The following is a 19,531-nucleotide window of genomic DNA, read 5'->3' as shown; positions in this document are numbered from 1 at the left end:
TCAGGCATCCCCTCAGCCCAACTGTCCTGCCAGGGCAGCAACTTCAGGGCATTCCTGGGACCTCTACCCCCTACCTCCCGACAGGTGACCTCCTCCCACCCTGTCCACCTGTTCAAACTCAGCCTGCAGCTCCCCTGACCTCGCAGCCAGGCACATTTTCCCTAAGAGAAGCCTGTTACTCAGCCACACAGGGCTTCACAGCATTATTTATTGCGGTGAGGCAGGCACTAGCATTATCCCCATTTATAGACCAAGAAATTGAGACGCACTAGTTCGCCCAGAATCATCCAGATTGTGAACTGGCGAAACGGGGAAGGGCATGAGGGCTGTTTCCTGGCCTGTGTTTCCAAAGACTGTGAATCCAGTCTCAAGTGTGTCCTCAGGCCACTCTGGGCACATGGTAGGGCCAGAGGAGCATTTATTTTGGTATCAAGCAGATCCACTGGTTTCTGATCTGCAGCTTACCTTCTGTCTAGCTGAGCACGCTGTTTGAACAACAAACCCCAGTGTCTGTACACATTTAAAAGCTAAGCAACAAAAATGCAAGATACTTGGTGCACTGGCACTAAACCATTGCTACCTTCCCTTTACCAACTCAAAAAAAATTTAATTCAGACATGTACTACAAAAAAATTTATTTTTTACTGAAGTTGGCAAGAGTCTATTCTTATAAAAAAAGAAAAGACATATTTGTGTGGAGAGAAGCCAAATGAGAACTTCCTTTCCTCCACAAGCCTTTTCCTCCCAAGCCCACAGCAAAGTTCTCCATCCATTAAAATTGAAACTGGAAAGCGGTAAGTAATCAGCCAAAGGGACCTCCCACAGCTAGGCTGTGATTATTTCTCAAATATAATGGAAATTTTATTTTTCTGAAGTGTAAAAACTGTAAAATGCCAGTACTGTTCACTCCCTTACTGGTCCATGCTCATCACTCCAGGTGGAGATTTCCATGGTCTGTAAGACAAATAGCTCCTCCAAGAATCCTTTCCAAAGGTTACGGGCATGCTGTCACAACTGACCTTCTTTCTGCCTGTTAAGGGGGCCGTGAGGGAAGCAGAGGTTGCCCTGAGGCAGGAGGGGGGATGTCCTGGGCATGGTAAGTGCATCCAAAGGAAGCTCAGGGCACATCCCAGAGGAGGCCTCACTAGAAAGCTCAAGGCCAGAAGCAGGCCGAGAAGTTCTATGAAGCACAGGAAACATGCTTTCTACTCCTCTCCTAAATGCCACCATTACAGTTTAGCTTTATTATTCACTTAAACAAACATCTGCTTGCTAAAATAGGAAAATGCATAAGTCACAAGAAGCACAAATTCTAACTCTCCATTTTACTAGTGGAAAGTGGATTGCTGCTCCAAGCCACACCCTGGGCAAGAACCAAGAACAGATCTGACACAAGGCTAACCCAGGAAACCTTCTCCATCCGAGCCACACTCAAGTATGCAAACTTCTCCTCACCCGACTGCCAAAATTCTAACTGAAGTTTCAGCATCACTTCACCTCACATACAGGTAGCCATTTACAGGGGACAGAGCACTTTCACGCCAGCGCCTCGTTTCATTTTAGCAGCCACACGTGGAGAGAGTGGAGCAGTCAGTCCCTGCTGTTCCTCCTTTCACAGGTGAGGATGCCTCTCCAACAGAAAAGCAGGCTTGAGGTCAAGCAAGCAGACCAAGGTCAGAGGACCAGAGGAATGAGGCCAAGAACTTGATTGGGCACCAGAGCCAGGGCTTCTGAAGCCACAAACAAACCCTCGAAGGAACCACAGCAGCTCACACATAATTACTTACACATATCTGTAACTGGGAATGAAAACCTATTTTTTTACAAAACAAAGCCAATAAAACAAATTAACATTTCCCTAATTGATCAGCAACTTTCACACCAAAATAAGCTTCTATGAGGCAAGTTTTGACTTCTGAAACATACAGAATGACTTATACGTACATCTTCAAGTAAGTATACTTACATCAAAAGTCTTTACCAAAAAACCAAGTAAGGCCATGATTTCAGAGGCCAGTCCTCCTCAGCTGAGAAGGAGGCAGAAGCAGCAAGCCTAACTGCACACATTTGGCCCAGATCTCCAAAATGGGCCCTCCATTAGCGCCTGACGTATTTCCTTCTTAAAATTATCAGGACCACGTAATAAATTTAAATTGCCATTTCCCAAGGAACTAAGTGACAGTTTTTTCATGCAGAACTCACTAGAAAATGGTGTTACATTTGCTACCTATAAAAATGCTGCAAACGTGGCCTGAAACAAAAGGGATGTTAAGAACAATTCACTTGAACTTCCCTGGTGGCGCCGTGGTTAAAAATCCACCTGCCAATGCAGGGGACACAGGTTCGATCCCTGGTCCGGGAAGATCCCACATGCCGCAGAGCAACTAAGCCTGTGCACCACAACTACTGAGCATATGCTCTAGAGACTGCGGGCCACAACTACTGAGGCTGCGTGCCACAACTACTGAAGCCCATGCACCTAGAGCCTGTGCTCCGCAACAAGAGAAGCCACCGCAATGAGAAGCCCGCACACCGCAACGAAAAGTAGCCCCCGCTCGCCGCAACTACAGAAAGCCCGCGCACAGCAAGGAAGACCTAACACAGCCAAAAATAAATAACCAAATTTATTTTTAAAAAAAATTCACTTGTACAATTAACAAAAAGCAGAATGCTAAAATATAAATAGACACAAGCAGAAAACAATGGGGAACTGGCAGATCGGGAACAAAAAAGCCGTAATATTCTCAACAACCTGAGAATACCAAGACAAATACTGTAGACTGTTACTCATTTACATCAGGCCACAGATGTTTTCACCACTTACTACACCAGGAGAGATGTTTTCATGGCACCCAAGGAAAGCTTAGTTGAAACTCAAAGGCCACATCTTGATGCCCTTAAAATTTTCAAGCCTAGCATACTTGAAGTGGAGGGTGATGAGCCCAAGTCAGACCCTTCGGATCTCTCATTTTCGGCTTATCAATCTTTCCCCAAATGAGTTTCAAAAGCCCATTTCTTTGTTGTATTTCCACACATCTGAGTCTGGGGAAGAGACACAGCACGTATTTTCTCAATCTATTTCTAAACTATTGTCTGTTGTTTAAAATAACCTACCATATAAATCATCAAGGAGCCTTTGGGGGGAAAAACCCAACCTTCAGAAATCTATTGTGTTTGCCCAGAGAAGGAATACTTACTGCCTCTTAACATAGTTTAAATACAGAAAGAGTCTCTTTGGAGGAGGAAAGGGTCATGTCCCCCTGCAAAGTGCCACCTAAAGTGTGGGTGCTGGACAAATGTGGGAGCAGGAGCTGGGTGGAGGCAGGGAGGCGGGGAGGGAAGGGTCCCTTCTCCACCCCCGGGGAGCGCAGGGCACACCCTGAAAGGGGCTGGGGTCCCCCGTACCTTTTCCGCGGGGCCCTGAGCTGCCCGCGCTGCTGCTCCCCCCGGCGCAGGACAAGTCCTTCCTCAGCCTCTTGCTCTGCGGCCTCACGCTGGACCTGAGGAAGTGGTGCTGGTCCTGGGGGCAGGCGGGCGGCGGGGACGGGGCCTGCGGGCCGCCGCCGCCGTCCCGGGGGGTCTTGCCGTCCCTCTTTGTGCCACCGCTCTCCTCGGCCGCGTCCCCGCTGCCGGGCCCCTCTCCTTCCAGCGAGTCCTCATCGGCTGACCTCTTGCCCAGCCTCTTGAGCCCTTCCTCCCCGCCGCCGCCGTCTCCCAACTTCACTGTCATCCTGGCCGGGGAGGGGAAGAGGGGACCCCGGTGAGGCGCGCGGCCCGCAGCCTGCGAGAAGTTTAGCCGCACCGATCCCCTCTCAACATGGCCGCCGTTGTTTGTTCCAGATCCCCTCCCGCGGCCCGCCCGCCCCGGCCCGGCCAGCCGGGCCTGAGCCGCCGCCCGCCCGACCCCAGCCCGGACCCCCGCGCGCCCGCCCGCCCGACGTCCAGGAAACGGCGGCCGGCGGCGAGGAGGCGGCGGGGCGGCAGCTGGGCGGCCGCACCCGGACGGCCCTGCCCGTGCGGCGCCCCGGCCCGGGGTCGGGAAGGGGGCATGTGGCCCGGGCTGGGGTCCCGGGGTTCCGGAGCCACCTACCCAGCGGGCCCACGGCTCATGGCCTGCGCGCTGGGCAGCCCGCGCGCCGGCCTCGCTCCCAGCGCTGCCTGGGCCGGCCTGGCCTCCGCGCCCGCGTCCCCCGACCCCACCCCTCCCCGCCCCCCAAAACGCACAGGACTCCGGGCCCGCGCACCTGCCCCGCAAGCCTGCCCCCAAAGTTAGTCCCGCAGCGGGGTCGAGGGGCCCGGATCGACCCCGGCAGGGGAGAGGCGCGGGCTCGCCTGCGTGCACAGGGAACTCCATGGTGGCCCGTGGCTGCCGGTCCGCCTGCTTATTTTAAAACAGACATAAAGAATAATAAGCTCGGGGTTTCTGGGAATCTTGCTTCGGAGGGTGGGATATGTGTGCTGCTGCGGGGATTTACGAATTGAAAATGCTTTTGCAACAAAGGAGCCTGTTGCATGGAACAGGTTGGAGCTACCTATGAAAGTGACAGCACAGTTATGTCCAGGTAAGAATGGATAGAAGAGAATTGTGTTAAAACTCTCGGTAACCATGAATAAAAATCTCGCATTAACTTTGTTACCCTCTGTTGTGAGCAATGTCAACAACAAAATGTGACAACTCTAAAATGTGGACCAAAAAGCAGATCCACTCAGTTTATGCAAAGAGAATCAGACACTATCAATATTGTAAACCCAGAAATAGTCAGTAATGTGTACATGCGATGAAGCAAGAAAGATCAACAGGTGTTGATACTATGCCCAAACTCTGTTTGACATGCTCAACACGACTGCTGAGAATGGGAACATTTTCATTTAAAAGGAAAATGAGAGCAAGACATCAAGGCCAACAATGAAATACATTAACAGGAGTAAGGACCTTTCAAAGAAAGATTTGGAAATGATTAAAATCATGACAATACCTGCTACTGCTCTTAAGTATTATGCCTCAAAACTATCTGTTACAGCATTCATTTGTTGAAATTGATGTCATAAATCATCTGAATTCATACCAGTTAAAAAAAAAAACTGCCAAAGAATAGAATTATACAAGACAGATACTACCCAAACTTAAAGGACTTCATGTTATAGGACATTTCACTATTCACTTATCCTATCCATTTCTACTTAAGAAACCTGAAAATATCCTAAAGGGCCTTCCTCTGGGTTATAATGTGGAAAACCCTATCCCCAGGGACCTATCATCCCAAAGCTACCCACAGAACCCAGGACCCGGGCAAAGGTTACATCAGCTGCAACAGAATAAACTTGCTCGTTCGCCAGGTTGAATATTGGAAGACACTAAACTGAATACAAAAGAACGTTGCTTTTCAGAATTAAAAAGATATTAACACATTTCAGAGTTTTCCCTGAAGGGAAAAAGAAAACATGGAGGTGGAATCCTTTTACCCAATACCTCCAACCTTACTTCCTGAGCGTGCACAGAGGTGGGATCACCTCAAACCCAATCCCGGCTGGGCAGCATTGGCCACATTTCGGGAAAGGAAAAGCAAAACCTTCCCTCTCCGGCGGATTTCTGGCTGCACACAAAGAGCGCTGTCAACGCAACACTTCTGAGTCCGGGCTCCCGCGAGCCGCCCCGACAAAGCACCAAGTAGTAACCACCGCCTCCAGGGATTAGGCCACTTCTCCCTCAGCCCCGCTCCGGCTGGGATCCGGGCCTCGCCGTGACAGCCGGTCGGGGTGGCCCACCCCACCCGAGCCCCAGCCTCCCGTCACCTTTTTCATCAAAGCCTCGCAGCAGCCAGGCTTCCCGGGTCCCCCAGGGTCCTGTCGGGCAGCCCCGGCTCCCGAGCGCCGGCTGCTGAGAGGCCGCAACGCCGGTGTGGTCCTCCCGCCTTGGAAGAAGTCGCCGAGCGGCCCTCGCCCCGGCACGTCCCCTCCGCTGCCGGCGTGTGGCTGACGGGGTTGCGAACGCCGGTGCTGCGGCCGCTCAGCCTCCCAGAGGCCCGGCCCGCGGCGCACACGAGCAGTTCCGGCTACGGCGGCCGGCGAAGTCCGGAGGACCGACACGCGGGGCGGGGCCGGAGCGGCGGGAGCGCGGGCCGGGGCGGGGCGACGCGCGCGGGACCGAGCACGCCGAGGTTTCCAGCGGGCGCGCCCCCTCAGGGGTGCTCCCATTGGTCGGCGGCGGGAGAGCGCGCTTGCACGCACGGACGCTGGGCGGGGGCGGAGGGCGGGCCCGCAAAGCGGGTAATGTTGTGACGCCAGTCTCGCAGCAGTGCGGACTGGTACGTCTCTCCGGATTGGTGAATAGACAGCCAATAGAGTGAGAGCCTAGGCTGTGATTGGCCCGGGCCGTGTTGACGGATGCGTGAGAAGAAAACGCCGCCTGAGCTCTGAGTCTTGAATCCGGCGCGAACGGGGTTTTTAACGAAAAAGTGTAAAAGTGTAACTGAGGCAGATAAACACACCCTTTATTGAATTGAGTCCATACTTTTAAAGTTCCTTAGCGTTGCGGCTGGTGCTGGGCATTTAGGTTGTTTTTCTTCGTTTCGGCGATAAAGGAGTGTTTTAAATTCTAGTGTTTATGGCCTCTGATAAGAGCGATGGTGTTTAAGGGTACAAACTTGTAAGGCGTAGTATCTAATGCACAGTATAATGGATACAGACAATAATATTGTACTATATGTAATGTGATAAATATCTCTACATGCTAATCATATAATATACAAATGTATCAAAGCAACGTTCTGTATACCTTAAACTTACGCAATGTTAAATGTCAAATTTATTCAATAAAATTCTAGTGTTTATGAAAATGGGTTTTTTTAAAATAGAATTTTCCTTGTATGTGTGTGATCCAGCGCCTAGCTCCTCCGATTAGGTTGTACCTACATTTTCCTATTTTTTTTATTTGTTTAACAATGTGGACCTTTTTGCTGCTTTTTGCTATAGTAAGTTTTTTAAATGAATGACATTACTTTTTTTTTTTCCAAAATTAGTTTAACCCACCAGACCGTTAGGCCAGGGCAGCACGTTGCTAATGCCTTAGGGAATGCAGTCGGTCGCCAGGATTAGAAACCAGGTTAGTTTCTAACCGGATGAACTCGTATCGTTGGCTACTATTTTCTCTCCAATGGCGTCCATAAGGCCCCCAAAGCACTGAGCGCACGTCATAAGTTAACAGCTTCAAGGAACCATATTGAATCAACTGGCTTTACTCATAAATTCTCTTGAACGACACCCTCCTTGAAACAAAGCAGACAAAGCAGAGTCTAGCAAACCTTTTAGGGTCCAAAAGACCCAACAATAAGATTAACGAGAGAGGAAAGAATCTTAAAGATGGCGTTCCGTCTCTTTCCCAGTCTCTCTGCTGCCTTCCTCCACCTGACTGACCTACGCGGCTGGAAACGTAACTACAGGAGCGGGTCCCCAACCGGCCGTGTATTCCTATCACATCTAGAATTTATCAGCTTCCCTTCTCTGCGCAGAAAGGCATATCTGGCCTCTTGACCCCCCTCTCGAGCTAGCTTTTTTAAGTCTAGACAGCGGCTGCGAAGGGTGTAAATTGCCCTTGCAGCACCGCGGAGCTCGCCACCCGCTGGAGGAATCCTGCCCTCGGCTCCGCACGAACATTCCCGATCGTCTTCGGCTCTTTCCGGCCTCTCGTGGAGTTTCGGGCGGCCTCGGCGTCCACTAGCTCAGCTTCGGCTGTATCCGCGTTGGGCTCGCAGCCGTTGTCCCGGCAACGCGCGGCGGCGCTGCGGCCCAACCAAGGTGAGTGCGGTCCCCGGCCCCGGGCCCAGGAGCAGAGGGTCTGGGGGCCGGGAGCCGGGGAGGAGGGCGACGACGAGGCGGGGCCGGGGCGGCTCGCGGTGTCGGGCGGTTCCGGGGGCCCGGAGCCTGGGGCCGGGAGGAGGGCAACGCCGAGGTGCGCGGGACTTCCTTCGCGCGGCCTCCCGGATTATTTTCGTCCAGAAATCCTGCTTGGGCCGAGCGCCCGAGCGCGTGGCTGGTCAGGCTGAGGCTTCGGGGTGCGGGGCGGGCGTCCGAACGGTTAGCGCGAGACAAGGGCCACCTCCGGCGCAGACAGGTCTGACTGAGGGCCGCGTGGCTACTTGAGGCACGGGGGAGCTGACCCGGTGGCGAGGAGGCGGAACCGGAGGCGCTCGCGGTAAAGCTGGGCCTGGGAGGGAATCAGAAAACCACCTTTCTGCGCTGTCAGTACTGCGGCCCGGAGAACCGCACGCATGGTCCAAACCAGAGATGGCGTTCCTTCTTGTCCGTGGGATGCAGCTATGACCCTGCACTGCCGAGGCCCCGGGGGCTGTGGTGGGGGCAGTGGTGAGGCTTTTCGGGGTGGCCCCTAGTGCCTGCCCCCACACCTCTCCACTCTGCCGCCATTGCCTCTAAGTCCTCTGGTTCCCTCCTGTAGCATCTCCAAGCAGTAATGCAACTGAAGTTATCCTTAGTACCACGAGCCGCGCAGTTGAAAGACCTTAACATTTTCTTTCCCAGAAGGTGGTTTAACGGAGGCGTAAAGACCTTGCACCGCTGGAGGTGAGAGGATCAAATCGGTGAGAATAAATGAAATTTTTTTCTTTCCCCCAAAATTTATATTTTGCCAAATCGCCTTATGTTCTAGGTTTTTTTGGGTTTTTTTTTGTTTGTTTTTGTTTTTGCGGTACGCGGACCTCTCACTGTTGTGGCCTCTCCCGTTGCGGAGGACAGGCTCCGACGCAGAGGCTCAGCGGCCATGGCTCACGGGCCCAGCCGCTCCGCGGCATGTGGGATCTTCCCGGACCGGGGCACAAACCCGTGTCCCCTGCATCGGCAGGCGGACTCTCAACCGCTGCGCCACCAGGGAAGCCCTAACCCCCTTTGTACAACTGTTCCAGGGCTGGGGATGCTCCGATGGCCCCTCACCCTGTGGGGCAGATAATCTGGTAGGGAGTGGAGGATGGTCAGTCAAACACACATTTACAGTAAACTCTGAACGCAGCAGTGGACAAATACAGGGTTCTATGAGGACTCTGGGCAGAAACACTAGACAACCTAGAAATCAAGTCCAAGAGCTCAATGGTGGAAAAGAGGCTTCTTGAATACCCAAAGCAGGGGTGTCGGGGAGAGAGCTTCTGGGAAAGCCCCAGGCAGGAAGAAAGTAATTTAAAGATCTTTCAGCATACTTTCTTATTACAAAGTTATGTTTGAAATAAAAGATAGAGGAAATCAGGTTTAACTTTTTCAAGTGCTATTATAATTCTTTCTCTATCATTACAACAAAATTAATATGTTATTCATTTTTCCAAGGCATATTTTGAGAAAGTAAACTTGTTAAACATGAATAAGAATTTCCCATAGCCCAGAATTTAGACCCTTGATTGGATGCAACACATTAAAACTCACTTTAAAAGGTTTCCTTGCTGCATTAGACTGACCAGTTTTTAACCTGGTGTGTCTCATTGTCAGTGGCTCTGTGTGAACATTTGCATGAAGTCTTTACTCAAGGAAGCCAGAGCCCTGACCAGTGTGCATATCCCCTAAGTGATGTGTGCAGGACCCAGTTCCTGCCCTCTCCCCTGACTCCAGCCCCACATGCCCCTGCTCCTCTGGCCAGTGTCCAGCTACTCTGCTAGGAGTCCTGAATGGGTTGCTCTTCAGCTTGTGGTTGGGTATATATTCATAAGAGAAAGATAAACATTTGAAATGTGACTGTTCATTTCTACCCACCTGCCTTCTAGCTTCTGGAAGAACAGGGTTTCCCTCTCTAGACCCAATCTGAGCCTTCATGGCTTCCTCTGATACAACTATTGTATTGCTAAAAGCAAATGGCATAGTCCATTCCCTACTCTAATGATAGAATTTTGCAGGTTCTGGATAACTTTTTTGCACAATTTTTTTCTTGTGGTTAAACATACATAATATAAGATTTACTATTTTAACCGTTTGTAAGTATACAGTTCAGCAGCGGCACTAAGTACATTCATATTGTTGTGCAGTCATCACCACCATCCATCTCCAGAATTTTTTTCATCTTCCCAAACTGAAACCTTGTATACAATAAACTAATACCCCATCCCTGCCTGCAGCAGGCCCTGTCAACTACCAATCTACTTTCTGTCTCTATGAATTTGATGACTCTAAGTACATTATATAAGTGAATCATACAGTATTTGTTCTTTTGTGTCTGGCTTATTTCACTTCTTTTAGGTTCATCTATGTTGTAACATGAGTCAGAATTTCATTCCATTTTAAGGCTAAATAATACTCCATTGTATGAATACACCACATTTTGTTTATTCATTCGTTGATAGACATTTGGGTTGTGTCCACCTTTTCACTGTGAATAATGCTGCTATGAATATTGTGTTTAAATATCTGTTCAAATCCCTGCTTTCAATTCTTTTAGGTATATATCCAGAACTGGAATTGCTGAATTATATGGAAATTCTATGTTTGATATTTAGAGACCCACCATACTGTTTTCCACAGCATCTGTACCATTTTACACTCCTACCAGCAACTCACAAGGGTTCCAATTGCTCCACATCCTCACCAAAACTTTTTACTTTCTGTTTTTCTGATAATAGCCATCCTAATGGGTATGAAGTTGAATAATTTTAAATGGTAGCAAACCAACTCACAAATAGGCTTTTCTCTGCTAGTTAGCTTCCCCAAACTGAATGTAGGATGTGAAAAAGTGGGCAGTAGTCAGACTGTAATTCCATTCACCTTCCTACCCCTCCCACAAAGGGACAATATGCACATCTTTTCCAGGAAAGAAAGAAAGATGTTAAGTTCATGTAACTGATCAAGTTCATCTTCTCCCCAGTTGCTCTGGCTTTGCTTGACTCCCTAGCAAATGAATCCTTTTGCTTCTGACACCTCAGAGGAAGGCAGGGACAGCCTTGGTTTTCTATCAGAAATTGGGTGCTAGGTTTTTCTGTACTTTTCTCTTTTGTGAAGCAGTTTGCTTTTTTTGTTTGTTTGTTCGGAAATGTTGCTTAATGGGGAGCTATAGAAATATAAATTGTCCTTATTATGATTGGGATAAAAATGATCAAGGTTTACATATGTAGTCTAGTCCACGGGGCTTTTCTTTATTGTTTTGATGGCAGTATGTGTTATTCCTTTCCATCTTTCAGGTCTAATCCCTTGCCTCTAATTGTATATTTTTCCTGTTAGAGACCTCTTCCACATAAAATTGCCTGTTATTGGTCTGAAGGGGTGCTGATAAGTTGCCGAATGTCTTGTAGGTCTGTGATGCTTCTTTTTCCTAATTCTATATATAGTAGTTTTGTTTTGTTCAAGGCCAACAGGACTTGGTTGTCTTTTCCCTCCAGGTTTCAGCCCTGACCAGGCCTGGATTTCGTCATGGCCCTCTACTTTGACCACCGCATAGAAGCCCCAGATGCAGTTGGGTCTCCCTCCCACATCAGTTGGCACCCCGTTCACCCATTCCTGGCAGTCGCTTCCATTAGCACAGCCTCAGGAGGCAGTGTGGATATATATCGGGAGCAAGTGAGTGCGGAAAGCAGCAATTCTGACTGCAGTAGCTTCTGGCTCTTGTCTCTCTTTTGTTCGTGTGTGTGTGTGTGTGTGTGTGTGTGTGTGTGTGTGTGTTTCTCACTGAGGTCCAAACTCCCAATATTATAAAAGCCCTATTATGTGAATAACTCTTTTACCCCTGCTATTTAGTTTTGGGGACATATTTAGGAATGCTCAAGGTAGAATCCACAGTCAATTCACGGTCACCAGCAGGGTTGTCTGTCCATCCCTCTCCAGCCTGCCATTGGCCATTCGAAACTATTTGTTTCCTGGAGGTGCCATAACAAATTACCACAAATTGGGTGACTTAAAACAACAGAAATTTATTCTCTCATAGTTCTGGAGGCCAGAAGTCTCCAACAACAGGTTAGCAGGGCCCTGTCCTCTCCGAGGGCTCTAGTGGAGGATCTGTTCCGTGCTTCATATTAGCTTCCAGTGTAGCCAGCAGTCCTTGGTGCTCCTCGGCTGGGACCTGTATCACTCCAGCCTCTCCCTCCATCCTCACACAGCCACCTGCTCTGTGTGGCCATGTCTCTTTCCTCCTCACATAAGGGCACCAGTCATAGTGGACTAGGGCCCACTCTAATGACCTTGTCTTAACTTGATCATCTGCAAAGACCCTATTTTCAGATAAGGTCACATCACAAGTACCAGGGGTTAGGACTTGAACACATCTTTTTGGGGTGCCCAATTCAATTCGTAACAGAAACTTTCTAGACGCTCCTCCTACTTCACCAAGAAAGATGGATTTCCTTTCCCACTTCCTCCTCTGCCCTATGCAGTCTCGATGTCACCCCTGAAATTTCACCTAAGCATCCACACTCATCAGCGATGGCTACATAACGTGTCCTGCTGTCTCTGCCCCCCCCCCACATTCCACACTCTTGTAGGGTCCTCCGGAGAGCACACCTGAGGGTCTTCCTCACCCAACCCGCTTCATCCAGGCCACCCCCTTCCCCGCCGGGCCCTCCAGCCTTCCCCCCGTCCCAGACAGGCCTGCCGTTGGCCCCCCTCAGAGCACATCCAGGCCTCTTCTCCCTCTATTTCCTCCTCCTGGGGTTGCATTACCATCTATCAGTGGATGACTTACAAGCCTGCAGCTCCAGCCCACCAGTCCCCCCCCAACCCCTGAGCAAGCCCTCCCCTCATGCTCCACAAAGGGCAAACCCTCCTGGTATGCTCATCTTGGTCTCATCCCAGGTATGGGTCAGTATTTGGCCCCAGTGCCAAGCACAGTGTCACCAACTATTTCAGAGTAGATGCCTCCCTTCTGGGAGTCAGACAGCTCTCCAATATGTATCATAAAATTTTCTTTAGAGTAAGTATTATTAAATCCAAAATAATAGCAATTTTAGATTTTTTTTTTTCTGCACTGCGCAGCTTGTGGGATCTTAGTTCCCCAACCAGGGATTGAACCCGGGCCATGGCAGTGAAAGTGCCAAGTCCTAACCACTGGACCACCAGGGAATTCCCTAGATAAAATTTTAAATTTTAGAAAATTTAAAATATACTATTACAAAACAAAGTGTACTTCCTGTGTTTCTAATTGGCAGAAGGAGACCATTAGGATTTCAAAATAATGATTTATTGGATGATAATGAGGTCACAGATGTAGCAGGTGTAACTGAGTTTACTAGGGAGAGCCCAGTAGAAGTACTGAGAACAAACTGAATTAATCTCTGAAAACACATTTATACCTTAAACCTACTGCCTTAGAAAATTCTAGAAAACACAAGAATATACCAGCACGTATTCAATTAGCTGTCACAACAATGATATCATCACACATCACAGAGCTCTGGAAAACTGCACTGTACACTCATGAGAGAACGAGAGTTAACAGGGCAGATCATGTCTTCATATCATCCTGAACATGACTTCGGCGTCACAGACCCCAAAAACGTTCTAGGGTCACCTCACTGCACTTTGAGAACCTTGGGTCAACACACTTCACCCGCTGGTCCACTTCTTCTTTTTGTAAATAAAGTTTTATGGAACTCCCTGGCGGTCCAGTGGTTAGGACTCAGAGCTTCCACTTCAGGGGGCCCAGGTTTGATCCCTGGTCAGGGAACTAAGATCCCACAAGCCACACAGCGTGGCCAAAAAAATAAATAAATAAAAATAAACGGAAAAACATTTTAAGTAAATAAAATTTTATTGATAAACTGGTCCATGGGGTCAGTTGAATGTTTATCTTACGCTTTCATAGTTCAGCTGAGGCAAGATGGGTGTTTCTATGAAAATTAAATAGAATATTTCCTTAACAAACTGCTCATTATGTCCTCTAGCTAATGTCATTCCATTGACAAGGCAGAAATTCTTAGAGTAGCGGCCACTCCCTGTAAAATAAAGAATTTACCTCGTGTGTCACAGGGTGAGTGCGTGCCAGACACGCATATCGAGAGGTCGTTCCGGGTCACCTCCCTCTGCTGGCACCCGACGCGGCTGATCCTGGCTATTGGCTGGGAGACCGGAGAAGTGGTCGTGTTTAATAAGCAAGACAAGGAGCAGCATGTGGTCCCCCCGACGCAAACCGCGGACATCACCGTCCTCAACTGGAGCCCCAACGGGAACTGCCTGGTATCGGGGGATAGGGTGAGCAGACACACTGAGACACTGACTTCAGATCTCTGCATTGCCCTGTACATGCTCTTAGGGACCAAATTATTAGAAACTTGCGGTTGCCGAGTTCAACTGATTTTGTCAGCTGTCATGGCAGATTTTGTTTTATATTGGGAGGAAGGTTTGAATGTTTTATTCTATCATCTCTGTGGCAAAAGTTTGTAATTTTTTAAATGAACATTTCTAGGTAAGTACATTCACAAAGATGGGGTGGTGCTTCATGTACCCCCAAACCCCACCTTCCCTGAGCACACCGCTTCATTGCCTAGGAGTCCCTGGTCCTGATCATCTGGCCCAGGGCTTCCTAAGCAGGTCAGTTTGCCCCCAGGGGACACTTTGCTGTGTCTGGGGAGATTTTTTGTTGTCACAGTGGTGGTGGTGGGGGTTCTTTCTACTGGCATCTGGTGGATGGAGGCCAGAGATACTGCTCAACATTCTCCGATGCTCAGGGCAGACCCCACAGCAGAGAATTACCAGCTCTAGATCTGTTTGATTCAAAAATGACAGCAGAAATTTTACAATGTGTTTATTTATTTTACATATTTAAGGTAATATATTTACATGTTTCAAAGTTCAAAAAATACGAAAAGATATATACTGTAAAGACTCTCCAGCCCCACCCCATCCACTACCTCCCCTTCCCTGCCCTCCAGCACCGACAGCTTCTTCAAGTCTCTCTAGTGCTCCTTCAGTACACACAGGAAAACACAATGCATTCTCTCCCCAACTTCCAATTTTGAAAAATTTCAAACCTTTAGGGGAGTTGAAAGAATAGTACAAACAACACCCTTGTACCCTTCCCATGAATTCAGTAGCTGTTAATGTTTTGACACATCTGCTGTCTCTGTACATCTGTATTTTTTCCCCGTATATTTGAGAGTTTGTCACAGACATCATACTTCATCCATAAATGCTTTGGCATCGATCTCCTAGGAGCGTGACCACGTGTGCTGTCACACTCAGGAGGGTGAAGCCCATGAACTGGTTTCCACTGCTGTGCCATCGGTGTGACAGCTTTTCCTGCTGTCCCAGTAACATCTGTGCTGATTTTGTCCTTACCCAGAAGCCAGCCAAGCAACACGCTTTGCGTTTGGCTGTCATTTCTCTTTGGTCTCCTTTCATCAGAACTGGTCCATGGTCTTGTCTTTTCTTTCTTCTCTCTCTTTTTTTTTGGTCTTTCATGATATTAACATTTTGAGGGGTCCAGACTAGTTACCTTGTAGAATGTCCCTCGGTTTAGATCTGTGTGGTTGTCTCCTCATGACTGCCTTTAGGTTTAGGTTAAACATCTTGGCTGGGAGCTTCACACAGAGGGCGTCATCTCTTTCCTATCTTCCTCGGTCCTTTTCACATGAGGGCAGTGCCCAGTGCACCCTGTTCTGTTTCTGGCTTTTCACCTGATGCTGCGTCTTCCAGGTCTTTCCATGGTGGTGCACGGCAAACCTCCTTGCTCTCTTCTAACCTGCCCTTCATTACACCAACGTGTTATCATTTACTTCCCCAGCCTCTGTGGTTAAACGGTCTCCAGTCCTTTGCTGGACAGTGACACAGTGGCTGGCCTCATGCTTTTGTCCTTTTGCATGTGTGAAAGTTTAGAGAAATTCCTGGAGGTGGGATCCAGGGCATGCGCTTGTGGTTTGGTGAGTGTCCCTACACCTCCCTCCATGGGGCTTGACCAGCTCCCACCAACCCACAAGCATGTCGTATCCAAGCTCAGAATTTTGCCTGGAAAAGTGCTATCTCGGTCGTGTTCTAGTTTGTGTTTCTCTTCCTCTTGAGGGTGAATATAACTTAGAAGAGCCATTTATACTTCCTTTCTGTTCATATCACTCATCCACTGTTCTATTTATCCTTTTGTCTGGATTTTACTTCTATTTTTCTAGTCTATTCCCACCTAATGGCATTGCTCTGCCCCCAGATTCCTACTTCTTTGGTGATCTTTCCCACCTCTTACTCAGAAAATCCCCTAGAGGAATAAAAGAATTCAGGGTCATTGAATGCCATTATTCTCATCTTGCCTTTATTAAGAAGCAACTAACAGAGTAGATGACTGAGGCAGGAAACAAAGCCTTGGTGCTGACCAAGTCTTGGAGTCAGGATTTAAGAACAGAAATACCTAGTACTTCTCTAAGAAAATCTACAGCTGTGCTGGTCCTAATTTCATACTGGACTCAGGCAGGCAGAGAAGTAATAACAAATGAACAGACACGCTCAGAGCACTGACCTCTGAGACACCTGCTCGCAGGCTTGGCCCAGGGTCTTTTCCACTCTCCCACCAGAGACCCAGTTTGATTACCGTGAGACCGACCAAACCTGCTGAAGCAGGAAGACACACGTAATCTGCAGCCCTCAGAGTGTCCCACAGTCTCCAGGGACAGGAGCAGAGCTGGCTTCCGACATCCAGAACCACGAGTGAGGTGTCTGCTGCCAACATCCGCCTCTCAGGGCCCCTTCCTGCACAGCCGTCTCTCTCCTGTGCCATCCGTCCAGGAGGCTGCTGGAAACGAATCTACCCGCTCCAGTTTCACCCCAGAGACGACCTGCCCTTCCTCCTCTGTCCCAAGTCTAGCTCGGGCCAGGTGCCCCCTGTGCAGCCACCCTTGGGCCTGGGGCAGTGGGGAGATCCCTGGAAGAGGACACCAGGCAAACACTTGGTCGGTGAAGAAGCGGGGAGGACAATGCATGTCCAGGGCTCATCTCCCTCTCACTCTCCTGCTGGACAAGAGCTGAGGGCGAGGAGTAAGTGCACCTACACATAGGAAAGGGCAAGTCGCTTCCTGATCTCTGAGATAAACCATTAGTGAGCCAGCTGTGAAGTGACAACGTGTCCTGACAGTCGTATCTGGAGACCTAACTTCACACTAGTCCCTTAGTACGTTCACCTCCTGCTCTGCATGGGACTGGTTTCCCACCTGAGGGTGAGATGCTCTCACTTTTCCTTCAAGTCTTACTGGATAAAGTTATTTGAATGAAGTGACCTGGAAGGAATGGCAGTGAGTAAAGAGACCACTCTGAACACAAAGGATCCCCCCTCAGGAGTAGTAAGAGATGCAAAAACCACTTAGAATTTAGGGGCAATGAGCAGGAGGCCCCGAAGAGGCATCTGCTTTGCCATCTTCTACTTGGCGTCTGCGTGTCTATCTGGTTACAGGAGACCTGAGGTGACTTCCTGTGGCTTCCCCTTCTTGTGTGTGTGTGTGTGTCTGTCTGTCTGTCTGTCCTTGTATCAGAACAGGGGTCTGCAGTCATCTGAGCAGAAACCACTGCTCCAGGGGCTCTGGACATTTCCATCCTTCAACTTCTTCCCCAGCTCAACAGTCGGGGGATCTGGACAGGCCGAGTGCTCGTGTTTGTGTTCAGGTGCCTAATGAGCTGTCAGCTGGAAGCTCGTGTATACTAATAAAACAGTCATTTACTGTGTTAAAAATTAAGTGCTGGACAGGACTCCCCTGGCAGTCCAGTGGTTAGGACTCGGCACTTTCACTGCAGCGTCCTGTGTTCAATCCCTGTTTGGAGAGCTAAGGTCCCGCAAGCTGCGCAGCCAGGCCAAAAAAGAAAAAAGAAAAGAAAAATTAAGTGCTGGACAATTGCACTTGCAGGGCAGAGCAGAAGGCCATCTCCACAGAGGCCGTGTGTGCCTAAAACACACAGCAGGGCCCAACTGCTGACTCCTCTGGGGAGGAGGCTAGGTGACGGGGAAGGAAACCTTCCCATTTCTGCCCTTATGTGTGTTTCACTGTGCAAGTATTATTTTTTTAATGTTATTTTAAGAGTAATTTGTAAACACACAAAAAATAATGTTTTTATTCTTTTTTTTATAAATTTATTTTATATATTTATTTTTGGCTGTGTTGGGTCTTTGTTGCTGTGCGCAGGCTTTCTCTAGTTGCGGCGAGCAGGGGCTACTCTTCGTTGCAGTGCGCGGGCTTCTCACTGTGGTGGCTTCTCTCGTTGTGGAGCACGGGCTCTAGGCACACGGGCTTCAGTAGTTGTGGCACGCGGGCTCAGTAGTTGTGGCACACAGGCTCAGTAGTTGTGGCGCACGTGCTTAGTTGCTCCGCAGCATGTGGGATCTTCCCAGACCAGGGATCGAACCTGTGTCCCCTGCATTGGCAGGCGGATTCTCAACCACTGCGCCACCAGGGAAGCCCCAGTGTTTTTGTTTTGCTTTGTTTTGTTTTGTGGTACACAGGCCTCTCGCTGTTGTGGCCTCTCCCATTGCGGAGCACAGGCTCCGGACGCGCAGGCTCAGCGGCCATGGCTTACGGGCCCAGCCGCTCCGCGGCATGTGGGATCTTCCCGGACCGGAGCACAAACCCGTGTCCCCTGCATCTGCAGGCAGACTCTCAACCACTGCCTGCGCCACCAGGGAAGCCCCCCAATGTTTTTATTCTTATCTTTATAAAGCTGGCAAAGTCAAGAAGAATCTGTATAATAATATAGGATTTGAATTCTATATATACTCATGTTACATACCATTTCAGATCTTATATACTTTTCTTAGAGGTCCACTGTACAAGTTGCTTTTTAAGGCCCACATTTTTTTTTTTTTTTTTTTTTTGGCCGTGCCACACAGCATGCAGGATCTTAGTTCCCTGACCAGGAATCGAACCCATGTTCCCTGCAGTGGAAGCGTGGAGTCTTAACCACTGGGCTTCCAGGGACGTCCCAAGGCCCACATTATTTGAAAATCATATTCTTATATACAGTAAAGCAATGTTACACCCACTGACCGTGAGCAGGAAACAGACCTTGAGGACTGCTCGGGCAGTGCAGCAAAGCAGCCTCAGGGTTCGAGGGAAACACTGCCATTTGGCAAAGCTTAGCTTGTCCCAGCCAGAAGCCCTCCTGGAAAATTGCTCCTGGACCAAGTCGTCTTCCCCGCAACTTGAACTTTTCTAGCAGTTGTCTGAGCCATTAACTTGAGATTTAGATGACTTTGATGTTGAACATATAGTACACCTGGCACCCAGATCTTGGTTTCTTCCAATAAAAGGAACCAGGGCTCCTTGGAGAAATGGCTGATCCTCGGGCTGGGGCAGGATGGCAAGCCTGGAGGATCTGTAGGCCAGGACGTGAGGAGGTACTCACAAACCCACAGCGACGGGTGCATCGAAGGGACAACAGAGCCTGAGGAAAGAGCTCCCGATGGCGGAGCTGGAACAATTTGAGTATCTAAACAAACAAGGGAATATTGGGTCATAACCCAGAGTAGAAAATAAATATTCATGGGTCCATCCGTGCGTCCATATTGATGTAAATCTATGATTTAATAAATCAGTAAATGGTGGACAAGAGGCATATCTCTCCAGATGATCTAGGAGGTGAGACATAACTCCCCTTC

At 49.1% G+C, this 19,531-nt stretch overlaps 2 protein-coding genes and 1 non-coding gene across 10 annotated transcripts in view; 1 reads left to right on the top strand and 2 right to left on the bottom strand.

Moving 5' to 3' along the window:
- Window positions 1-6,071, bottom strand: part of CRAMP1 (cramped chromatin regulator homolog 1) — a 68,397-nt gene extending 62,326 nt beyond the window's left edge. For all 4 annotated transcript variants that reach the window (XM_032605078.1, XM_032605079.1, XM_032605080.1 and 1 more), the window contains exons 1-2: window positions 5,794-6,071; window positions 3,406-3,731 (exon numbers count right to left, since the gene is read on the bottom strand). In XM_032605078.1, the coding sequence (XP_032460969.1) occupies window positions 3,406-3,730 (325 nt within the window). In that variant the 5' untranslated portion in view covers window position 3,731; window positions 5,794-6,071. The remainder of the gene's footprint in view (window positions 1-3,405; window positions 3,732-5,793) is intronic.
- A 1,625-nt stretch (window positions 6,072-7,696) lies between these two features.
- The window catches only part of IFT140 (intraflagellar transport 140), a 70,494-nt gene continuing 58,659 nt past the window's right edge, over window positions 7,697-19,531 (top strand). The window contains exons 1-5 of one of the 5 annotated variants that reach the window (XM_032604072.1): window positions 7,705-7,794; window positions 8,536-8,594; window positions 11,203-11,273; window positions 11,361-11,538; window positions 13,939-14,160. In XM_032604072.1, coding sequence (XP_032459963.1) covers window positions 11,392-11,538; window positions 13,939-14,160 — 369 coding nt within the window. In that variant the 5' untranslated portion in view covers window positions 7,705-7,794; window positions 8,536-8,594; window positions 11,203-11,273; window positions 11,361-11,391. Of the gene's footprint in view, window positions 7,795-7,942; window positions 8,192-8,535; window positions 8,595-11,202; window positions 11,274-11,360; window positions 11,539-13,938; window positions 14,161-19,531 lie in introns of those variants that run through there. The other 4 variants (XM_032604069.1, XM_032604071.1, XM_032604070.1 and 1 more) reach the window with 4 other exon arrangements.
- Window positions 12,961-13,032, bottom strand: TRNAE-UUC. The gene has a single exon. It is a non-coding gene; the product is annotated as a tRNA-Glu (tRNA).

The sequence above is a fragment of the Phocoena sinus genome, chromosome 15, assembly GCF_008692025.1.
Source record: "Phocoena sinus isolate mPhoSin1 chromosome 15, mPhoSin1.pri, whole genome shotgun sequence".
NCBI lineage: Eukaryota > Metazoa > Chordata > Mammalia > Artiodactyla > Phocoenidae > Phocoena > Phocoena sinus.
This window is presented reverse-complemented; position numbering and strand designations above follow the sequence as displayed.